Consider the following 20,548-nt stretch of genomic DNA (forward strand, 5'->3'; position numbering starts at 1 on the left):
ACTTCAAGTGAGTGTTACTGTCTTGTGCATATTCGGTTTCCCTTATTACTCGAGGTTATAGTAATGTAATTGATGAGTTATGCATGCGTACGCAGCTTCCACTATATTCTCCTGGAGATTAAGCTTGAGCAGGGACTAGTAACCGGCTTAGACTCGAGAAGAAAATCTCCCGAGACCTATGCGGACATGACTAAAATGCTCGAGAAGTAAGTTTAATCGATCATTATCGCACCATATCGGCAACTTTTTGTTCATTTCTTGATATCAAGTAATTGTTTTCTTTGTCTCGCAGTGTTTGGAAAGTATTCACCGCACAATCTCCGGGACTGCCGACGGAGCTGCGATGGACATACCCGAAAGTAACTAGTACTAGCTAGCTAATTCCGCCCATCTCGATCCCGTTGATTCTAGCTACTTTCATCAATGCCATTTATAATGCTTCATTATCAGTTTGATTGACCTCGCTATTTCTCGTAAAGTGCTTGTGGCAGGAATAAGGGAATGATTACTATGGATACTACGTTTGCGAGTTCATCTACAATGCGACTTGCAAAAAAACCCGGGGCTACTCTAAAAGACAATTCGATGTGCGTAAGCAATAATATTCACAATTTCATTATATTACCATCATTTGTGTTAAGTTTCATTCATATATATGTATTGACCCCCTTCTTTAAATTAGATGTGGCAGATGCGGAATGAACTCCTACCATAAGATCGCATCAAAGCAATTCAAGAGGAAGTGGCGGGATTCTTTCTTGACCACGTCATCAATAAAGCTGGAGAATACCATCTGGAAGATGAGTTCATATATAATTAGGGGATTATATTGTATGAGATCTTAATATTGTATATATGTAGCCAGTAGCGTCGGATAGATATACGAAAACTTGTTGTTCGACCAATCTCTCGGAGAAGGAGAGGTCGATATCACTTCTCTCTTTATGAATATGTTCATGACGAACTTCTATACTTAATGCTTTCCTTCATTTCCTTACTAGCTAGCGTCAACCAAGCACGGAGATGAGAGATGACACTTATCTCTATTAATTAATTAGCTACCTAACACAATATATGAAACCCCCCAAAATTAACCATACAAAACCCCCCAAAACCCCGAAACTCCCCCCTTTCAGAAAAAAACAAAAACCCTAGCCCCTAAAATGCTGACGCGTGGTAGCTTATTGGTCCCGGTTGGTGGTACCAACCGGGACAAAAGGCCCCCCTGTCAGGGCAAGCAGCAGCGGCCACGTGGAGACCCATTTGTCCCGGTTGGTGTAAGAACCGGGACTAAAGGTTTAGGACTTTAGTAACGACCCTTTAGTCCCGGTTCCCCAACCGGGACAAATGGGCCTTACGAACCGGGACAAATGGCCGTTTTCTACTAGTGATAGTTCATCGATGGCATAGCTCTCTCGAACACAATTGCATTGCGATGCTTCCATATCTCCCACATGACTAGAATCTGTAGAGCATTGAGCATTCTCTTGTGTGTCCCATTGGTGCTTTTGCTAAAGCATCATCCCGAGAGAGTGTCGTTCGTTGTCGGCACCCAGTCTGGCTTGCCCAGGGCCTGGAATATCGCTGCCCAAATCTGTCTCACAAAAACGCAGCGTATAAGTAGGTGGTCTATGCTTTCCTCCTCCTGGTTACACAACGGGCGTTGGACCCGATGATCAAGTCCTCTCCGCGCAACACGGACGGAGGTCACCACCTATTCTGCAGGGCCAGCCATGCGAAAAAGGGCAATTTAACGGGATCTAGATTTCCAAGTGAACTCGGTCGTTGGGTCTACTTCACTACCCCAATACTTGGCTGCATAGGCTGATCTCGTGGTGAAGGTGCCACTTGTCTCCCTGGAGCACAATACCTCATCTTGTCGTGTCTGATCAAGTTCTATTCCAGTAGTCCAAGTCCACAATGTAAGATATTCATGCAGAGTAGCGGTGTTGACTTTTGGGTCCACATCCCGCGCCCAAGCATTCTCATGTAGCGCCCGGGCGAAATCGCCCATTTTCTATTTCTCATGATTTTGCTGAGGGCTTGAATGTGCAGTGGACGGCAGTGACAAGCTGAGTAACTCTATCATTCACCCCTGACAAGCAAATCATTCGCCGGTAGACGGCGGCATGGGCGGTTGTGGTGTTGTATCTCGGCGTGCCATGGGATCTCCTGTCGGATGATGAGGCGGAATCTCGGGTAGTTTAATAGTTTATTACCTCTTGTCCCAATTGACTGATAGTAGTGTTGATGTTGGGATCTCCTTGGGATATGCATCTTTCTGTTGAGGTGAACATTGGGTGGTTGCGGGCTGTTTCTGTCATCGTCCAAGGCCGGCTTGAAGATGATGACCGGGGGATAGCCGTTGTCGACGGTCTGATTTTGGCAAAGTAGCAAAAGCAGCTATAGTACTGGTGGTGCTCTAAGGAAGTTGTGCGACGCCTTCTTGATGATTTCTGTGGTGCACGATGGAGGGGATTCCTTCATCGTGCTGTTGACGGAGGATTTGTTGGTTGCAATCATTGCTTGCTGTATCTCCGTAGCAAGACTATCGTCGTCGTTGACTGCGTCCAGATCCAATGTGGCTTGGACCGTGGTGATGTCGGTGCTATAGGGGTGGGCTTGCTCGATGCCTGCGGTATCGGTGATGATGTTGTCGCAGACGCGTGCTAGCTTCTCCTCGAGGGTGAGCTGTTCCATGCGAGGATCAGCGATTTCCTGGTTGATGTTCTCCCTCTTGATGGTGGAGAGATCTGGATATGTTGCGTTCCGATGGTAAGGGAAAAAAAATTCATGAATTTCTTTTCCCAACTGGCGAGGGCGGCGTGGAGGTCCTCCATGTGGTTGATCGTAATGTGGCTCCGAGTACCAAATGTAATAGGGTTTGCGGGGCAGGGGCGGCGGCGCAAGGGAGGAGAGAGAGAGGAGGCGGCGCGCGAGAGAGCTTGAGAGCGGGGGGCAAGAGTCTTTCGACTTTTTTTTTCTTAAAGATTGAACAATTACATGGCCCATTGTATTTATAGTCCTAGGAGACTTAGCCTCTAAGCAACCACGTATATCCTTATAGGATTTGTATTCTCCTTCCTAACAAAGCAAACTCAATCTCTTAACTCTTTCGTAATCTAATAAGACTCGATAAGACAGCTTGACGTCGGCGGCAGCTGCACTGACGGCGCCCTGCCGGCCCTCCTGGGCCCTTGCTTGATCGTGCGTATGACAAAGGGCTTTTCCAAATTTATTAATAAAAGAGAGAGAAAAGCTATCTCATGATCAAGAGGTGTCATGTACATATTCTAAAATCATGTGAGGTTGTCACGTACTCACTCGAGGCTATATATCCACACTATGAGTTGTGTGCTAAAATGTAATGCAATTAAAAATAATTCATATTATATATATATATATATATATGAGCTATTTGAGTGTGCCAGACACGTCAATGCGCTACTATATCTCTTGTGGTACACAGCGTGCATAGATGTAGCCATGTAGAAGAAGAGAAAGATGAAGCTGCCTGGAGTTGTAGAGAGAAGCCCCGACCTTAGTGCAGGAGACGCACAGTGAGACACTTGGCGTGTCTGCATATTTTGGGCTAGTTCTATTACGGTGGGACACACACGATGCTGAATGTTGGAGCAGAAACCGTAAGATGAGACTGGCGGGCATCACTCACGGAAACACACCTACGGACGGAGGTGGCGGCGACTAATTCATCCCACTCCCCTGAAATCCCGGGGTGGGGCTCCATTCCATCCAATCTTTTAATGACACCCCTCTGCGTAAGCCTAAGTCTGTTAGAAACTGCATGTAAGTGTAGCATAACTGGACTGGCGGGTATTGGCAACAGGGCGGCTGTGGACTAGCACGAGACCATGGGTCAATCGCCATAAATAGCAGTGATACAGTGATAGAGGTGCACACGGCGTAGCACCGTTAGGGCGACCATACCTAATAAACAGCAACAAGGACGCTTGGGAAGACGCGGATTGGCTGATGCTATATGGATATGGAAATACATGAACGTGATTACTCATTCTACTTTACTATCATATCAATACTATCTGTTTTATTCCGAAGTAAACAATCTCTGGAAACATCATTGAACATTGCGAAAGAGAAAAAGAAAGATGTTACACGAGCGATTTGATTATGAAAGATCACAATGCAATAGGCATAGACAAGGGGGGCACACCCTTGTTAGCTAGCCATCTTATTGCTGGAACAGCGGAAACGGGAAGAAATCAAACACCCTGATGATTAAAAGGAACATGCAGGTAGCTGCAGGCTGCAGCAGGGTCGGATACTGAATGATTTAGATGGTGTAAACACCAATTGAAGTGACGAAAACGTTATCAGTGTTTGCGAAGAAGCCCACCACGGTCTCGTCCTCCGGCACGGTATAGCTGAAATGTGGAGTGCCGATGTCACTTCCAAAAGGACCATACGTTTTGTGGGTGGTGACGATCTCAAATTTTGATAGCCAGCCCCCGCCTCTCTGAGCCCCATTGATCTTTTTCACAAACTCTGATGGGCCAAACTTTATCTGTAAAACAGCACATAATTAGTTAAGATGAAAAACGATGTATCATCAAGTATTTATTAATTAGGTGGCAGAACCAATGTTTTAAATAACGGGCTATGCCAAATAGCGGCGGACCTCAAAATCAGCTATAGCGGAGCTATAGCGGGCTATAGTAGGCTATAGCGGGATGTTTGTACATGAAACCATTTAGCGGCACCGTGCTGAAAAGGCTGTAGCAAGGCTATAGCGGGGCTATAGCCGGCTATTTAAAACTATGGGCAGAACAAAAGATATATATAGCTGCAAACTCCATACCTCCCAAAAAGATATAATTCTAAAATAATGTTAGGTCAAACTATCTTAATTTATATAAAAACATATTATATTATATCATACTACTAAATAAGCAAGTATATGTACTCTCTCTGTTCTTTTATTTCATAGGTCGCAGTGCTTTAAGTCAAACATTAATAACCATCTAATGATTTTCGAAACATCCTTATAGTTTCGCAACATATATATGAATTATATACTATAAAAGTATTTTCAAAGTAAATCTAAAAGAAAAATCTTATATATGTTATGAATCTATATAGTCAAATATACAAATGTTTGACTTATAACAAAACTAATACGACATGTAAAAAACGTAGCGAGTACGATTTTGCAGGTAATATATATTTTCATTACACTATATATATATACCTATATTTGGAGTCTTACTGCTTGATAATATTTTCGGTAAATCAATGCCAAGTTTAGGTTAGTTTGAAGCCAGGCATAAACTAACATGATTTGCAAAACAACCACACCCCACATGCATGGTAAAATATGAAATCTACTCACTTCCGTCTTGCGCAAAGGATCAAGATGTACTCGACCCCAAGTACCAGTGGTGCGGATTTTCCCGTCTTCATCAACGTAGGAAAATTGGAACCCTTCAACGGCACCTACATGGTAGATTGTTACATTTTCTAGACGTTGGGATTTGCCTTCCATTTCCCAAAGCAGGGAGCCTTTATTTCCACCAACTGTTCCTCTCTTTGTAGGTGCAGGGACGACCTGAATATGAAGGACCATGCATCATGATTCATGATTGTTGGTTTAGCCCAACAAAATGAGAGAGTGAAGGAATAAAGAAGAGAGCCAAACAGAGTCATAGGGCAAAAACGAAGAGTCCTCAACCTCTCCTCCCTCAACCCCTTTTACAGGGGGAGTTGGGAGACCAGGTCTCTTTATGTCTCACGGTAGGGTTTGTATTTACAGAAAATACCATGGTTTGTATTTACAAAAAAATACTACTAGGAGCAACAAATGGACCCTTGGTGGGGTTTGTATTTACAGGCTAAAAATGGCCGTCCAAATATGATTTTACAAGACCTACTACTAGGCTATGTAATTGAGACTGACATGATAGTAGGGGTCCCCAGTGTATAACATATTCCAACAATGAGCTCGATTCGAAATAACAGAAAAGAAATGATAAGTATTTTACTGCATATGTAATGCAAAGTGATCAGATAACGAGAAGAAATTCAACAATGAGCTAGAATATATGATGCAAAGAGGGCGACCTGAAATTAATTACAGGTTTACCTCCTTCATGCGGCAGAAGAATTCAATAGTAAGCGCATGTGTTAATGTACTGTCTGTTACACTATATACTCTTCTCTGGATGATACCGCGAGCCATCGCGAATTCACCGGTCCCACCTACAATGGCCCACTCATTATCTGCCTCATCCTCATCATTAGCTCCCATAACCTGAAGAGTGGACGCTTCGAACCTGCATGCACAATATATATAATCGTTTTTGCTCCTAGATAATAATTAGGTCATTCTCAGCAGTGGTTTCATGCCCGGTAGACTCTCATGTATTATTGGCCTTACATGTAAAACAAAAACCGTGGAACAAAACAATAATAGTTACTCTACGTACCTCTCGACCACAAAGACCAGGGTGAACCAATTGCTCCATTTGCCGGCAAATGTGTGCATGCCGTGCGTTTTGGCAACCAGTTTCGCCTTGGGGCCAGGGCCGTCATAGATCCCCCAGTTGTTCACAGCAGTTTTACCTAGCCCAGTTACGGCATTGGGCTTTATCACATCCGACTGATTCGCGTCCCAGCCCGTCATGATCTGGCGCAGATACAGCCTGTCGACGTTCACCTTGGCGTTCTCCGCGATTCCACCGAAGCCACGAATGACCTTGAAATTGGCGGAGACGGCGCCTATAGGGAGGCTTTTGCTCACAATGGGAACATCGGAGAGGACACCGATGGTCTCCATGGTGGGGTCGTCGGAGACGTCGCCGCAGGTCTCCATGGTGATGGTGGGTTCATCGGTGGGTGTGGCCATTGCTTGCTAGCTAGTGGTGGCGGCGTGGTACTTGACTCAACTTGTGTAAGTTGTCTTTCTATGGAAGCTGATAAAACCAGGTGCGTACGTAGTCCTATTTATAGCCCCGGGTGGAACTGCAAGCTAGCTCAAACACGAGGGAGGCGTGCTGCGGGCTGGGCCCCTTGTGGGCGACGGAGGGGTGCGTCAGCAAGGAGATGGCATGCGACACGCCGGAGCGCCATGTGTGGTGGGACGTCTACAGCCCCAGGGAGGCCGCCGACGCCCTCATCGCAAACTGGTCCAGGACGTCGTTGTCGGACTCCGGCGCCGGCGCAGGCGCGCCACGAGCATCTGTGGCTGCGTATGGCAGACCAGAGAGCCGGCGTATGGACGTGTGAGTGATGGACAGTCGGTCATAGTTACCCCCTTTTTGGATATGCTGCAACAGTCTATTCGTGTACAAGTTGCTCTTTAAAAACCAGCTGACTTAGACACTTCACTTCAACGCTTTTGCATGAGGCCAGAGAGGTTATGATAAAATATGTTGCCCAGACCCTCCCAAGCAATGTAATGTGAGAGTTTTCAAACTACACTTCTTAGGACATCTTTAATGGCGACTTTCAAACCGCCCACAAACGATTACGATAAAATATGAGAGTTCTCAAACTACCCTTCTTAGGGTATCTTACTGATTCCTACGCAGTGCACCAGGTAGCTCTCTTGTGCACTGGGACGTTCATGCGCTGCCTCGGCACAAAGGTCTCTTGTGTACTAATTCCTACGCAGACGACACTGATTAAAGCACTGCGTGATTCCCGCTTCAGTCTATTACAGCAGACACGGCAGCACTAGGCATGCTGATTTCTACATGTGATTTCTGGAATCCAAGGCCGCGGTAGGTGAGTTCTAACTCGTTCTGCCGACAATACAGTGTTCCTCTTCTTTTTATACGCACAATGGCGGCTCCGTGCACAGACGCTCTTTCTCAAATCTCTCTGGTTGCCTTCTCTACCTCTCTGCTCTCTCTAAGTCTACTAGAACACAGAGAAAGAAAAACTCGGTAGGTCAAGAGACTGTACCATGCAAATAGTCAATTTATAGTAACATACATGCGGTCATTAATTTTAGAGTGCGTGTATGATAGTTATCAATTGGACAGGGATACTGCAACGTTTCGAAATACGAATTCATATAAAAAATTCACATGAAAGATTCAATAATACACATGCATTTGGCGTGCTTAGCTCTGCTGGAGGTTGGTCACTGGTGCTCTAAGTAAAAGGTGCTCGTGCAACACGGCAGGAGAGGACAAGCGCGACAGCTCGCGTGCTCGGTGCAGCGTGCGCGTGCATGCATGTGCCTCTGTGCGTGTCTGGCTGCTTGTGTATTGGCTGTGTGCGAGCACAGGAACGCACTGCTCAGCATATGCTCTTGACGATTCGGACTCCAGCGTGCGTAGAAGAAATATCTTTCTCTCCCTTTGATCTCCATCTTTGATTAAAGGAGACTAGGGGACAAACATACTCAGAGCTTACAGTGCCCGTGTGTGCTGAGTGTGTCAACAGCGAGGTGGCTGAGGGAACTTTATCTTCACAACTGGGACCATTCACCTGGTATTGTGCGTCTATCAAGCGGTTGATTACGAGAGGTTATATTACTACGGAAATTGTACTGCTACAGGTAGTTCCTAATAAGAATGGCATTTAGTACGGCTTGTTGTGTAACATCGATCCAAGGTTAAGATACATCTAAGGAGCTTTGTGCTTGCAATAAAGAATAGCTATATGCATTAGTCGATGTAGAAGATGTGATATTAATATATTTCCTTTTCTAAAAAAGATGCTTTAACGTGCTAGCTGTTAACAAAAATACAACATTACCGATACGGCGCTGCTAAAAATCAGTCGACTGAGATTTCACGAAGTCTCAGTCGACTGGTTAGCCGTCCGATCTGTTTCTTGCTTGTAGATTCGCGTTGGTCGCTTTTGTGTCCTTTTTCGGCCTGTCTAAGACGCGGACCGGCCCGTTTCCTTTTTTACGTCGAAGCTTGGCCGCGGGCGAGCGTTTGTGATTTTGTGGGCTGGGCAGTTTGTCTCGGGATGGGCTTCTTCCGTTGTTTTTTTTTTCTTCTCGGGCCGCTGGAAGGGAAGGGGAGCGGGCACCGGGGTAATTATGAGGAGGGGAGCGAGCAGTCATTTCATCTCTATCCTTTCCACTCTCTCCATTTTCTCCCTCTCCCAAATCTGTACAAGTGCTTGGTGTTCCCGGAGGGGTTCTTTGACCTTCAGATCCGACCGCTCCTGCACTACCAGACAGAGAGAAGGATGGCCGGTGCATCTGGTCAAGTGAGTCCCAGAAGCTTTGCTTGTGTTTTTTTCTTTTTGTTTGCACGCACCCCCAATAGATCTGAGTGGGGCTGTAGGTTTTTTTGTATCAAGTAATACGGCATAGTAGTTTCAAGTTGAGAATCGCCCCCCAGTGTGTAGCACTTGTATTTTTATTAGATTTTTTTTTCATTTTTCTTTTGTGTTCGTGTGTATCAAGATGCATGCTGAATTTTAGTGGTATATGTAGGGTTTGCATGTATGCATATAATGTAGATCCCTTTTTCTTTTTTCATGGATACTTGTTTGATTAAAGTAATCTACATGATTTTTTGTTTTTGTTTATAGCGTTTCTATCATTAAGATTTTTGTATTTTTGTTTTTGTGTGTCAATAGAATGCAAAATCATTCCCAGTGAAAGTAGAGGATGATGTATCTTTTTTCACCGGAGGAAGTTGACCAGTAGTTTCAGACTCCAGTGATACGTTCATAAAGGATTTTCAGTGACTAGTAGTTTCAGTGGACTAGTAGTTTCAGACTTTCAGTGACTAGTAGTTTCAGTGGACTAGTAGTTTCAGACTTTCAGTGACTAGTACTTTCAGTTGACTAGTAGTTTCAGACTTTCAGACTTTCATAGCTTTTTTGTACATTTTCATGATAGATGATTGCCATGTCCATAGTTAAGATTTAGAATTTCAGTGGTACATAACATAGTTTCAGACTTTCAGTGGTATGTTCGTTTTGCTGAACATAGTTTCAAACATGCAGTGGTACGTTCATACGACTGAATATAGTTTCAGACTTGTTGGTATGTTCATCTTACTAACCATAGTTTCATTTTACCATTTTCTATGTTCATAGTGTCACTTCCAGTGGTAGTTAGTATAGGCATATTGCTAGTGCTGTTTTATATCTTCATAGCCTCTTGTATTTTTTTATTGCATTTTTTGCTGATTTTTTGTTGCACTTGAGCCTAACATTGTATGTCTTTGTACACTTTTCACTTTTGTGCAGTGTTAGAGCACCTGATCCAAATATGCATGTTCAAAGTTAGCACCAAGTTTGCTTGATCAAATCCGCTAGGATCTATCATAGATAGTCAACTAACGATCAGTTGATTGATTCAAATCTGCTAGCAGCGTATGTGGTGCCGTCTTTCTCTTTTTTTTTAGATTTTTCAAGGGCAACCTAGTTACTTATGTGGCACTGATTAGAACTAGCAGTAAAGCCAAGTAGCTATAACAGAGTGATTAGTACCTTTTTGTATTTTTTTACTGGAGGTAGTACTAGTAGCACCACCAATTTCTATGTAGGTACTTTTAGTTCAGAGTTTAGACTCATGACCTCACAGGAGTACTTTCTGATCTGTCGAGTGGCAAAAAATGAAACATCTTAGCCTGGATTAGCATCATTCTGTGAATTAATTTTAGTCATAAAAACGTATTAAAAGCAAGATTTTGTCATTTGGGTGGGCAGGGATTTAACTTCAGGAACCTGATGGGCCCTGTGTGAAGCTATTTGAAAACTTCTTTTTGTTTGTATTTCCTATTTCAGAAGAGTGTAATAGTAACCACATGTACATCAATACTTTTCGTTCTCTCTTTTCCCAAAACTGAACCACTAGTCTTTTACAGCAGAAGTAATTTTTTATATGTAATTTTTTTGGTTGTACCATCTGGTAAGCATAGTTTTTGGGCTTTTTCACAATCATAAAGCTGCATGAATACATGGTGAAATATATATATATATATATATATATATATATATATATATATCTGAGAACAAAGAAATGGCACTGTAAACTGTTATTTTTAGTGAGTTATACATTCTAATTTATTTTATTTTTTGCTTCCTTTTTGGATGTGCACAGGAGGTTTGTGGAGTTTGTTTCAACCATTGCAACTATGAGAGCAAGGGAAGTGGTTTCAGCATGTTTGCATGGGAGGAGTCCAACAATGCAGGGGTAACTCACTCCTAACTTTTTGTATTTTTTAGTTTTTTGTGTGTGTTCAAATCAGGTTGTGCCTTGCAATGAAAGGGCCCGTTTCAACAATGTGACAGGAGATAGGGTGATGTTTGTGGCAAACCAACGGACATACACTGTAAAGTGTTACAAGGGTCGTACAAAGAGCGCTATGTATGGGAGAGGTTGGAGGAAGTTCTATGATGACAACAAGCTGGGGAAGGGTCAGATGGTGGTGTTCTTCCTGGATGAACCTTCGCCTAGGGCAGCTATTTGTGTGATCCAGGTGGGCAACGGCTCCGAAGATGAACAGCCTATGGAAGAGGGTGATCCCATTGAAGATTCATATTCAGATGATGAGGATGGAGAAGCTTCAAGCGATGGTGGTGAAGGCATTGTTCGCACTATGGTGCTTCTGCTTAATGAGACAGAGGGTTTTCAGCTACAAGGGCCGCTGCCTCTCAGTGATGATTTCATCGGGTTTCCTTTCTTTCACCGCCTCACAAGGACAGACATTCGTTTGGGCATGATGGTATGTATCTCTTTTTTCCTTTTTTCTCTTTTAGTTCTTTTGTATGGGTATGCTACAAGTATATATATCTGAACACATAATGCAAATCTGATTCCTAGGAAAGAGAAGGGGCGGGGTAATATGATTTCTGAGCTGGAAATTGCATAATTAAAAATATAAGACTTTTTTTGCAGGAGTTTTTAGTATCTGCAAGTATGTTTGAACATGTATTCATGCTCAGTTTTTTTTTCCAGTATGCTTTTCAAGTAAAAAATCTAAATTGTTTTTTTACCCTTTTCTTTGAAATGATTCAAAGACCAAAGAAAGTTTCATGGTTTTGATAAAACACTCACATAATTGTCTCTTTTTTGTGTGTTTTTTTCCATGATGCATAGAAAATACCCAAGAAAGTTGCTACTGCCACGCCGTTTGAAGAACAGGGGGTTGGTCGGTATTTGTGTGGGTGGTGGGAGATTAAAAAAAAATCTCATACAAAACTGCTGATGATGGCCGCATTGTGTTTGGCAGCAACTGCATGTCTTCTAGTTTGGTCGCAACTAGGGGGGTCTTTGTTTCGTCGGAGGGGCCGGCGTCGAGAGGCATGGGGCCCATTTGCATGTCCCACACTAGGCATGCAACTTCATGTCTTTTAGTTTGGTCGCAACTGCATGCCTTATAAATTGGTTGCAACCTGACTTCCATTTCTTGTTTGTATGGGGAGAGGCACCAGTTTGCATGTCCAACAATGGGCACGCAACTTCATGTCTTCTAGTTTGGTCGCAACTGGGGGGAGTCTTTGTTTTGTCGGAAGGGGGCGGCGTCGAGAGGCATGGGGCCCAGTTGCATGTCCCACACCAGGCACGCCACTGCATGTCTTCTAGTTTGGCCGCAACTAGGGGGGACCTTTGTTTTGTCAGAGGGAGTGGCGTCGAGAGAGATCGGGCAAGTTGCATGTCCCACACTAGGAACGTAGTTGCATGTCTTCTAACTTGGTCGCAACTCGGGGGGGGGGGGGGCTTTTTTTTGGTCGGATGGGCCGGCATCGAAAGACATGGGGCCCAGCTGCATGTCCCACAGGAGGCACGGCATTGCATGTCTTCTAACTTGGTAGCAACTGGTAACTGCATGCCTTATAACCTGGTTGGAACTCGACTTCCATTTCTTGTTTGTACATGGAGAGGCGCGAGTTGCATGTCCCGCAATGGGCACGCAACTACATGTCTTCTAGTTTGGTCGCAATTGGGGGGTGGGGTCATTGTTTTGTCGGAAGGGGGCCGCATTGAGAGGCATGGGGCCCAGTTGCATGTCCCACACCAGGCACGCAACTGCATGTCTTCTAGTTTGGCCGCAACTAGGGGGTGCCCTTGTTTTGGCAGAGGGAGCAGCGCCGAGAGAGATCGGGCAAGTTGCATGTCCCACACTAGGAACGCAACTGCATGTCTACTAACTTGGTCGCAACTCGGGCGGGCTTTTGTTTTTCCGGATGGGCCGGCATCGAGAGACATGGGGCCTAGCTGCATGTCCCACAGGAGGCACGGAACTACATGTCTTCTAACTTGGTTGCAACTGCATGCCTTATAACTTGGTTGCAACTCGACTTCCATTTCTTGTTTGTACGGGGAGAGTCACCAGCTGCATGTCCCACAATGGGCACGCAGTTGCATGCCTTCTAGTTTGGTCGCAACTGGGGGGGTCTTTGTTTTGTCGGAGGGGGCTGCGTCGAGAGACATGGGGCCCAGTTGCATGTCCCACACTAGGAACGCAACTGCATGTCTTCTAACTTGGTCGCAACTCGGGGGGGTGCTTTTGTTCTGTTGGATGGACTGACATCGAGAGACATGGGGCCCAGTTGCATGTCCCACAGGAGGCACGAAACTACATGTCTGCTAACTTGGTCGCAACTGCATACCTTATAACTTGGTTTTAACTCGACTTTCATTTCTTGTTTGTACGGGGAGAGGCACCAGCTGCATGTCCCACAATGGGCACGCAACTACATGTCTTCTAGTTTGGTCGCAACTGGGGGAGGGGCCTTTGTTTTGTTGGAGGGGGCGGCGTCGAGAGGCATCGGGCCCAGTTGCATGTCCCACACTAGGCATGCAGCTGCATGTCTTTTAGTTTGGTCGTAACTGCATGCCTTATAAATTGGTTGCAACTCGACTTCCATTTCTTGTTTGTATGGGGAGAGGCACCAGTTTGCATGTCCCACAATGGGCACGCAACTGCATGTCTTCTAGTTTGGTCGCAACTGGGGGGGTGTCTTTGTTTTGTCGAAGGGGTGCGGGGTCGAGAGGCATGGGGCCCAGTTGCATGTCCCACACTAGGAACACAACTGCATGTCTTTTAACTTGGTTGCAACTCGGGGGGGGGACCCTTTGTTTTGTCGGATGGGCAGGCATCGAGAGACATGGGGCCCAGTTGCATGTCCCACACCAGGCACGCCACTGCATGTCTTCTAGTTTGGCCGCAACTAGGGGGGACCTTTGTTTTGTCAGAGGGAGTGGCGTCGAGAGAGATCCGGCAAGTTGCATGTCCCACACTAGGAACGTAGTTGCATGTCTTCTAACTTGGTCGCAACTCGGGGGGGGAGGGGGGCTTTTTTTTGGTCGGATGGGCCGGCATCGAAAGACATGGGGCCCAGCTGCATGTCCCACAGGAGGCACGGCATTGCATGTATTCTAACTTGGTAGCAACTGGTAACTGCATGCCTTATAACCTGGTTGGAACTCGACTTCCATTTCTTGTTTGTACATGGAGAGGCGCGAGTTGCATGTCCCACAATGGGCACGCAACTACATGTCTTCTAGTTTGGTCGCAATTGGAGGGTGGGGTCATTGTTTTGTCGGAAGTGGGCGGCATTGAGAGGCATGGGGCCCAGTTGCATGTCCCACACCAGGCACGCAACTGCATGTCTTCTAGTTTGTCCGCAACTAGGGGGTGCCTTTGTTTTGGCAGAGGGAGCAGCGCCGAGAGAGATCGGGCAAGTTGCATGTCCCACACTAGGAATGCAACTGCATGTCTACTAACTTGGTCGCAACTTGGGCGGGCTTTTGTTTTTCCGGATGGGCCGGCATCGAGAGACATGGGGCCTAGCTGCATGTCCCACTGGAGGCACGGAACTACATGTCGTCTAACTTGGTTGCAACTGCATGCCTTATAACTTGGTTGCAACTCGACTTCCATTTCTTGTTTGTACGGGGAGAGTCACCAGCTGCATGTCCCACAATGGGCACTCAGTTGCATGCCTTCTAGTTTGGTCGCAACTGCGGGGGGGTCTTTGTTTTATCGGAGGGGGCTGCATCGAGAGACATGGGGCCCAGTTGCATGTCCCACACTAGGAACGCAACTGCATGTCTTCTAACTTGGTCGCAACTCGGGGGGGTGCTTTTGTTCTGTTGGATGGACTGACATCGAGAGACATGGGGCCCAGTTGCATGTCCCACAGGAGGCACGAAACTACATGTCTGCTAACTTGGTCGCAACTGCATACCTTATAACTTGGTTTTAACTCGACTTTCATTTCTTGTTTGTACGGGGAGAGGCTCCAGCTGCATGTCCCACAATGGGCACGCAACTACATGTCTTCTAGTTTGGTCGCAACTTGGGGAGGGGCCTTTGTTTTGTTGGAGGGGGCGGCGTCGAGAGGCATCTAGCCCAGTTGCATGTCCCACACTAGGCATGCAGGTGCATGTCTTTTAGTTTGGTCGTAACTGCATGCCTTATAAATTGGTTGCAACTCGACTTCCATTTCTTGTTTGTATGCGGAGAGGCACCAGTTTGCATGTCCCACAATGGGCACGCAACTGCATGTCTTCTAGTTTGGTCGCAACTGGGGGGGTGTCTTTGTTTTGTCGAAGGGGTGCGGGGTCGAGAGGCATGGGGCCCAGTTGCATGTCCCACACTAGGAACACAACTGCATGTCTTTTAACTTGGTTGCAACTCGGGGGCGGGGACCCTTTGTTTTGTCGGATGGGCAGGCATCGAGAGACATGGGGCCCAGTTGCATGTCCCACAGGAGGCACGAAACTGCATGTCTTCTAACTTGGTCGCAATTGCATGCCTTATAACTTGGTTGCAACTCGACTTCAATTTCTTGTTTGTATGGGGAGAGGTGCCAACTGCATGTCCCACACTAGGCACGCAACTGCATGTCTTCTAGTTTGGTTGCAACTGGGGGGAGGGTCTTTGTTTTGTCGGAAGGGGGCGGCGTCGAGAGGCATGGGGACCAGTTGCATGTACCACACTAGGCGTGCAATGACATGTCTTCTAGTTTTGCTCGCAACTAGCGGGTGGGATTTGTTTTGTCGGAGGGTGCGGCGTCGAGAGACATGGGACCTAGTTGCATGTCCCATAGTAGGCACGCAACTGCATGTCTTCTAGATTGGTAGCAACTAGGGGGGCTTTTGTTTTGTCGAAGGGGGCGGCGTCGAGAGACATGGGGCCTAGTTGCATGTCCTTTTACAAACATTTTTTTCACAAGTACACTGTTTTTGCTTGGTCGGAACGGCGACGAGATGCTCGGTGACGCCCGTGAGGAGATGCTCGGCGTTCCGGGCGCCCCTCCAGAGTCCTCATGCCCTGCTGATGAGGTGAGCTGAGCTACGACCCCTTTTCCCCTATCGAGGTGAAACCGAGCTGCGGGTGTCAATTTTTCTGTAGTCTAGGGTTCATAATTGTTGAGAATCATGATTCCGAGAGGAAATTGCAAGTCCGGAAGAGGGATTTTTGGTGTGTTTTCGGGCAGCGGGATGGGTAACTGGTGTGGTGGTCCGTCAGATGGTGGGTGCCGGTGGTGCTGCCCGACGAGAAGGGGGAAGGGGCAGCGCGTCCGTCTTCTCCATCATTCTCCGGCGCCACCCCAGCCAGCGCCGCGCCCGGTCATCGGGATGGGGAACTTGGTAGGACTGCGTCTGAATTTTTCTGTGCTCCATGAGAGCGTCAGTCTAATTCTGTTCACTGTCAATAGACATTCTGTGGTTGTGAATTTTAGAAGTATGCAAGTTCATTGTTAGTAGATATGTCTTAATTTCTTAAGCAACATGCTTGTAAGTGGTCAGCCTTGCTGTAATACTCCCGTGCAAGTGATCTGCAACTGTTAGTTATTTAGACACTGTAGTTGATGGATTTTAGCTACCTTCTGTGTCTTCTCGAGGTAGGAAGATTTTGCTGCTGATCGTCACAACTAAATACAACATCTCTTAATCATATCAACATCAATTTTTCCACATATATTTTTCCCAAAGCTGTCCCGCTTTTTGGCTTCCTGTCTCCAACTCATGAAATGTTGCATTTGTAGTGCCTGTTTTTGGTTTTGTTTGTCTGAACTACCAAAAATAGACAATTGATGTTTTACATTTTCCATAAGGAAATCTGGGAGTGTTTCCTTTTACTAGTTACAAGTAGAAATATGTGAACGGATTAACCATCCTCACTAGTTACAAGTATTTTTTTCTGCTATTTTATTGGGGCGAATCACGAATCTGAGGGGAGCGAATTAGTGCTTTTGTTTTAGCTCGACCTCGTATTTTTTCGAAGGTAACTATTTTTGAATTCTGCTGTGATGTACTCGTACTTAGTTGTTACTGATGTCTGCTCAGTTGCCTGCTTGCACCGAGCATTGCCAATGCTTGTTTGAATTTTTCTGAGGCATTCGGCATACTGAGATAATTGATTTTTTGGGGCCAGTGTGGTGTTATACATCAGGCTGCGCCAGTGTGGGGTTATACATAGTACTATTTTACTCTAAAAATGTCTTTGTACTGAAGAGATAGTATGTCATAGTTGATTTGCTGGCCGTTTCTAGCCAGACTCCGTTCTATCACTCAAGTCGAGGGTGAGACATGCTTTTTCATTTTCTCTCGCTGGTTTCTGAAGATACGTTACATGTCTTCTAATCAAATTTTTGTATTATCCCTGGAGGCTTTTGGTGATTTTGTTATCTTCAGAGACTAGTGCAGGAAGGGAAACAACATCATTCACAAGTGTTTTTTAATCCCACTGTAGTTGATAGTTTTTACCCTTTTTTCTAGTCAACTACCTTCTGTCTCTCTGGAGATAGGAGATTGCCGCTATTCATCACGGCTAATTAGGGCATCTCGTAATATTGCCAACATCGAAACTATCATCATCCCAAAGCTGCCGGCTAAGATGAAGCAAGCCCAAAGCAAAGCACGTTTGGGATTTGTTAATGTACTCGTAACTAGTAAAAGAAACACTCCCAGATTCTTTTTATATGGATTTTTTTGTCTTGGGCCTCCTGCATCTCACTAAGCAGCATCTTTTCTCAAGCCCGCCCTACTAACTGAAATGATCTCAATCTTTGTGTTTGATTTCCCCTAATCTGAATTTAGATGCAAGATCGACACAACACTCTCTGATGCATAACTTTATTGAATGATTTTTGTGCAGTTTTTCTTTTTTTCTTAGCTCACTGCCACAGTAAAATTTGAGAGGGTATCCAGTGGTATTTTTGTCTTCCTTTTTTGTTTCTGTGTTAATCCACTTTTGCGATATATATTTAGATAGATTAGTGCCTCTTTTTTTATCAGTAGTGTGATGGATGCCTGCATGTAGATTGAACGCGGGATCGAAACTAAAACCGAGTCCTCCTTGAAAGAAGGGTTAGGTCAACAGCTTAAAACTGTATGTACTCGGTCTTTTTTCTGTGTTTTTGATTTAACCCCTTGTTTGCATGGTTTTTTTTGAATCTCATCATCATTTTTTTTCAGACAGGATCATATGAAGGAGTCTAAAGACTTAACAAGAGATTGCTTAAACAATGTGGTATGTTAAATGCAACCACCCTTTGTATGCTTACAATGTCTACTGCTTTTGTTTTTCTGTAAGCATGAGCAAAGAAGGAAGTTACCTGGAACATATGTGTGTTGTATTTGCTGTTTATATTTTTTGGCCTAGAGTATGTTCCAAGAGATAGAAGTTACTTGCAACACTAATGTATCATATGCATTTTTTTAATACAGCCGCACACAGGTACAGTTTTTGAAGTTGAAGGAGGGAAACCTGGGAGTGATAGAAATGAAGAAGGCAGAGATAAGTGTGTTGAAGATACTGATTTAGAAGAGAGAGGCTATGATGTCGAGATCACTGACACTGAAGCATCAGAGGGTTTGCTGTATGAAGAAGTTCTGACTTCGGTGTGTATCACTTTATCTATAAATATTCACTTTTCTTTTTTCTTGTTTTTATTGTTTACAAAATAGATAATGCATGAATTGTTGCCTTTTTTTTCTTGCCCCCAACCTAATGGATTTTTTTGTTTTTCCTTCCGCCAACTGAGTAAGAGTGCTCAAAGGAAAGAACGACGGGAAGCTCTTTTGGAACGAAAAAAGAAGGTACATCACTACTTTTTCTTTTTTTTTCATCAGTTGGGGTTCCATTTTTTTATAGTTTTCTAGCTCAAATAAATTCATACACCTTTTTACCTTCTATATATTTTTGCAGCAGAGAGCAAGGATTGACCCAACCACAACAAAGGCCACCATTGATGAGATTGCAACTAAAGCTTACAGCCGGTGCAGCATGCCATACTTCTCTGAGATTGTCAATCTCATGTGCAAGAGCCACCACAGGGTCCAGCTTGTTAGGAACCGTAGTTTTGGCTATCTGCTGGAGCTGGTCGGCTGTCTTGTACCCAGGGGGTTTGTGTAACACCCCGGAAATAACTTTTCCAATTTGTACTCCAACTCTTGCCGTTTCCAGCGTCAAGTTATATTTATTTTATCGGGTTCGGGTCTATGTCTTCGTGTGTTGTTTTCGTTGTCATGCATCTCATATCATGCCATCATGTGCATTGCATTTGCATACGTGTTCGTCTCATGCATTCGAGCATTTTCCCCGTTGTCCGTTTTGCATTCCGGCGCTTCGTTCTCCTCCGGTGGTCATTTCTAGCTTTCTTTCATGTGTGGGGATTAAACATTTCCGGATTGGACTGAGACTTGCCAAGCGGCCTTGGTTTACTACCGGTAGACCGCCTGTCAAGTTTCGTATCATTTGGACTTCGTTTGATACTCCAACGGTCAACCGAGGGACCGAAAAGGCCTCGTGTGTGTTGCAGCCCAACACCCCTCCAATTCGGCCCAAAACCCACCTAAGTCTGCTCCATGATCTAGAGCGTTCGATCACGATCGCGTGGCCGAAAACCGCACCTCATTTGGACTCTCCTAGCTCTTCCTGTGCCTATTTAAAATTCCCCCGATTTTCGGATCTCCTCCTACCTCCGAAACCCTAAAAATCCTCTCCAACGCGCCGGACATTGTTCGCCCGCGCCGGACACTCCGTCCGCTGCCCGCCCGCACCAGTGGCAAGCTGCCACGTGGCGCGCCGCCGCCGAGGCACGCGAGGCCCATCCGGGGCCCCCGCGGCCCAGATCTGCCGCGCCGCCGCCCGCCTCCTCTTCCCCGCAGCCGGCGCCGCGCCCCGCCGCCTCCGCCGCTCCACCTCGTCTACCCCGCCGCTCCGGTAGTCGGAGTCCGCCGCGCCGCCCGGGTCCGGCCTCGCCCGCGCCGCCCGAGGTGTCCAAGCCGCCGGCGCTGTCAAGTCCGGGACCCCGCAGCCCTCCGCCGTCCTCCCCGCTATCTCCGGCGAAGACCCTGCCAAGTCCGGCGACCTCGTCCTCGACTTGCTACAGTGCGTGTCGCCGTGAACAATGATGTGACCTAGATCTGGGATCCGTGAACAGTAACCCTAGGTGGTGTTTTTTTTACTAACTCCCGAAATTGCAGATTCAAGTGCCCCTCTTCGAGGCCCCGTAACTTTGCATCCGTAGCTTCGATTCATGCATATAGCATATCAAAATGTTCATCTCGGAGAGTACATCATTTTACTCAATTGCATCATTTTCATTTGAGCTCATCTTGATGCCCGAAATG

The 20,548-nt window shown here is 45.7% G+C and overlaps 2 protein-coding genes across 2 annotated transcripts; one reads left to right on the forward strand and one right to left on the reverse strand.

The window, feature by feature from the left end:
* Positions 1 to 4,086: 4,086 nt before the first annotated feature.
* On the reverse strand, positions 4,087 to 6,934 carry LOC147957433 (uncharacterized). Its single transcript, XM_087536855.1, has 4 exons — positions 6,462 to 6,934; positions 6,119 to 6,308; positions 5,369 to 5,584; positions 4,087 to 4,543 (listed from the first exon to the last, which is right to left on the reverse strand). Exons 1-4 carry the CDS (start codon positions 6,878 to 6,880, stop codon positions 4,313 to 4,315), a joined length of 1,056 nt encoding a protein of 351 aa, XP_087392981.1. The 5' UTR covers positions 6,881 to 6,934; the 3' UTR covers positions 4,087 to 4,312.
* Positions 6,935 to 9,033: 2,099 nt separating this feature from the next.
* On the forward strand, positions 9,034 to 18,776 carry LOC147957434 (uncharacterized). Its single transcript, XM_087536742.1, has 6 exons — positions 9,034 to 9,207; positions 11,057 to 11,149; positions 11,182 to 11,681; positions 18,234 to 18,302; positions 18,389 to 18,443; positions 18,641 to 18,776. The coding sequence occupies exons 2-5, from the start codon at positions 11,125 to 11,127 to the stop codon at positions 18,410 to 18,412; spliced, it is 618 nt and encodes a 205-aa protein (XP_087392868.1). The 5' UTR covers positions 9,034 to 9,207; positions 11,057 to 11,124; the 3' UTR covers positions 18,413 to 18,443; positions 18,641 to 18,776.
* Positions 18,777 to 20,548: the final 1,772 nt, after the last annotated feature.

The sequence above is a fragment of the Triticum urartu genome, chromosome 7A, assembly GCF_056163025.1.
Source record: "Triticum urartu cultivar PI428250 chromosome 7A, HENAU_Tu73, whole genome shotgun sequence".
NCBI classification, from domain to species: domain Eukaryota; kingdom Viridiplantae; phylum Streptophyta; class Magnoliopsida; order Poales; family Poaceae; genus Triticum; species Triticum urartu.

Excerpts from the sequence above, each read along its gene's own strand:
- LOC147957433 (XM_087536855.1), bottom strand. The coding sequence starts at position 6,880 with ATGGCCACACCCACCGATGAACCCACCATCACCATGGAGACCTGCGGC. Across the intron at positions 6,309-6,461 it reads CTGGTCTTTGTGGTCGAGAG|GTTCGAAGCGTCCACTCTTC; the intron begins GTACGTAGAGTA and ends TTGTGCATGCAG. Across the intron at positions 5,585-6,118 it reads TCTTCTGCCGCATGAAGGAG|GTCGTCCCTGCACCTACAAA; the intron begins GTAAACCTGTAA and ends CTTCATATTCAG.
- LOC147957434 (XM_087536742.1), top strand. The coding sequence starts at position 11,125 with ATGGGAGGAGTCCAACAATGCAGGG. Across the intron at positions 11,682-18,233 it reads ACATTCGTTTGGGCATGATG|ATTGAACGCGGGATCGAAAC; the intron begins GTATGTATCTCT and ends GCCTGCATGTAG. Across the intron at positions 18,303-18,388 it reads TAGGTCAACAGCTTAAAACT|ACAGGATCATATGAAGGAGT; the intron begins GTATGTACTCGG and ends ATTTTTTTTCAG.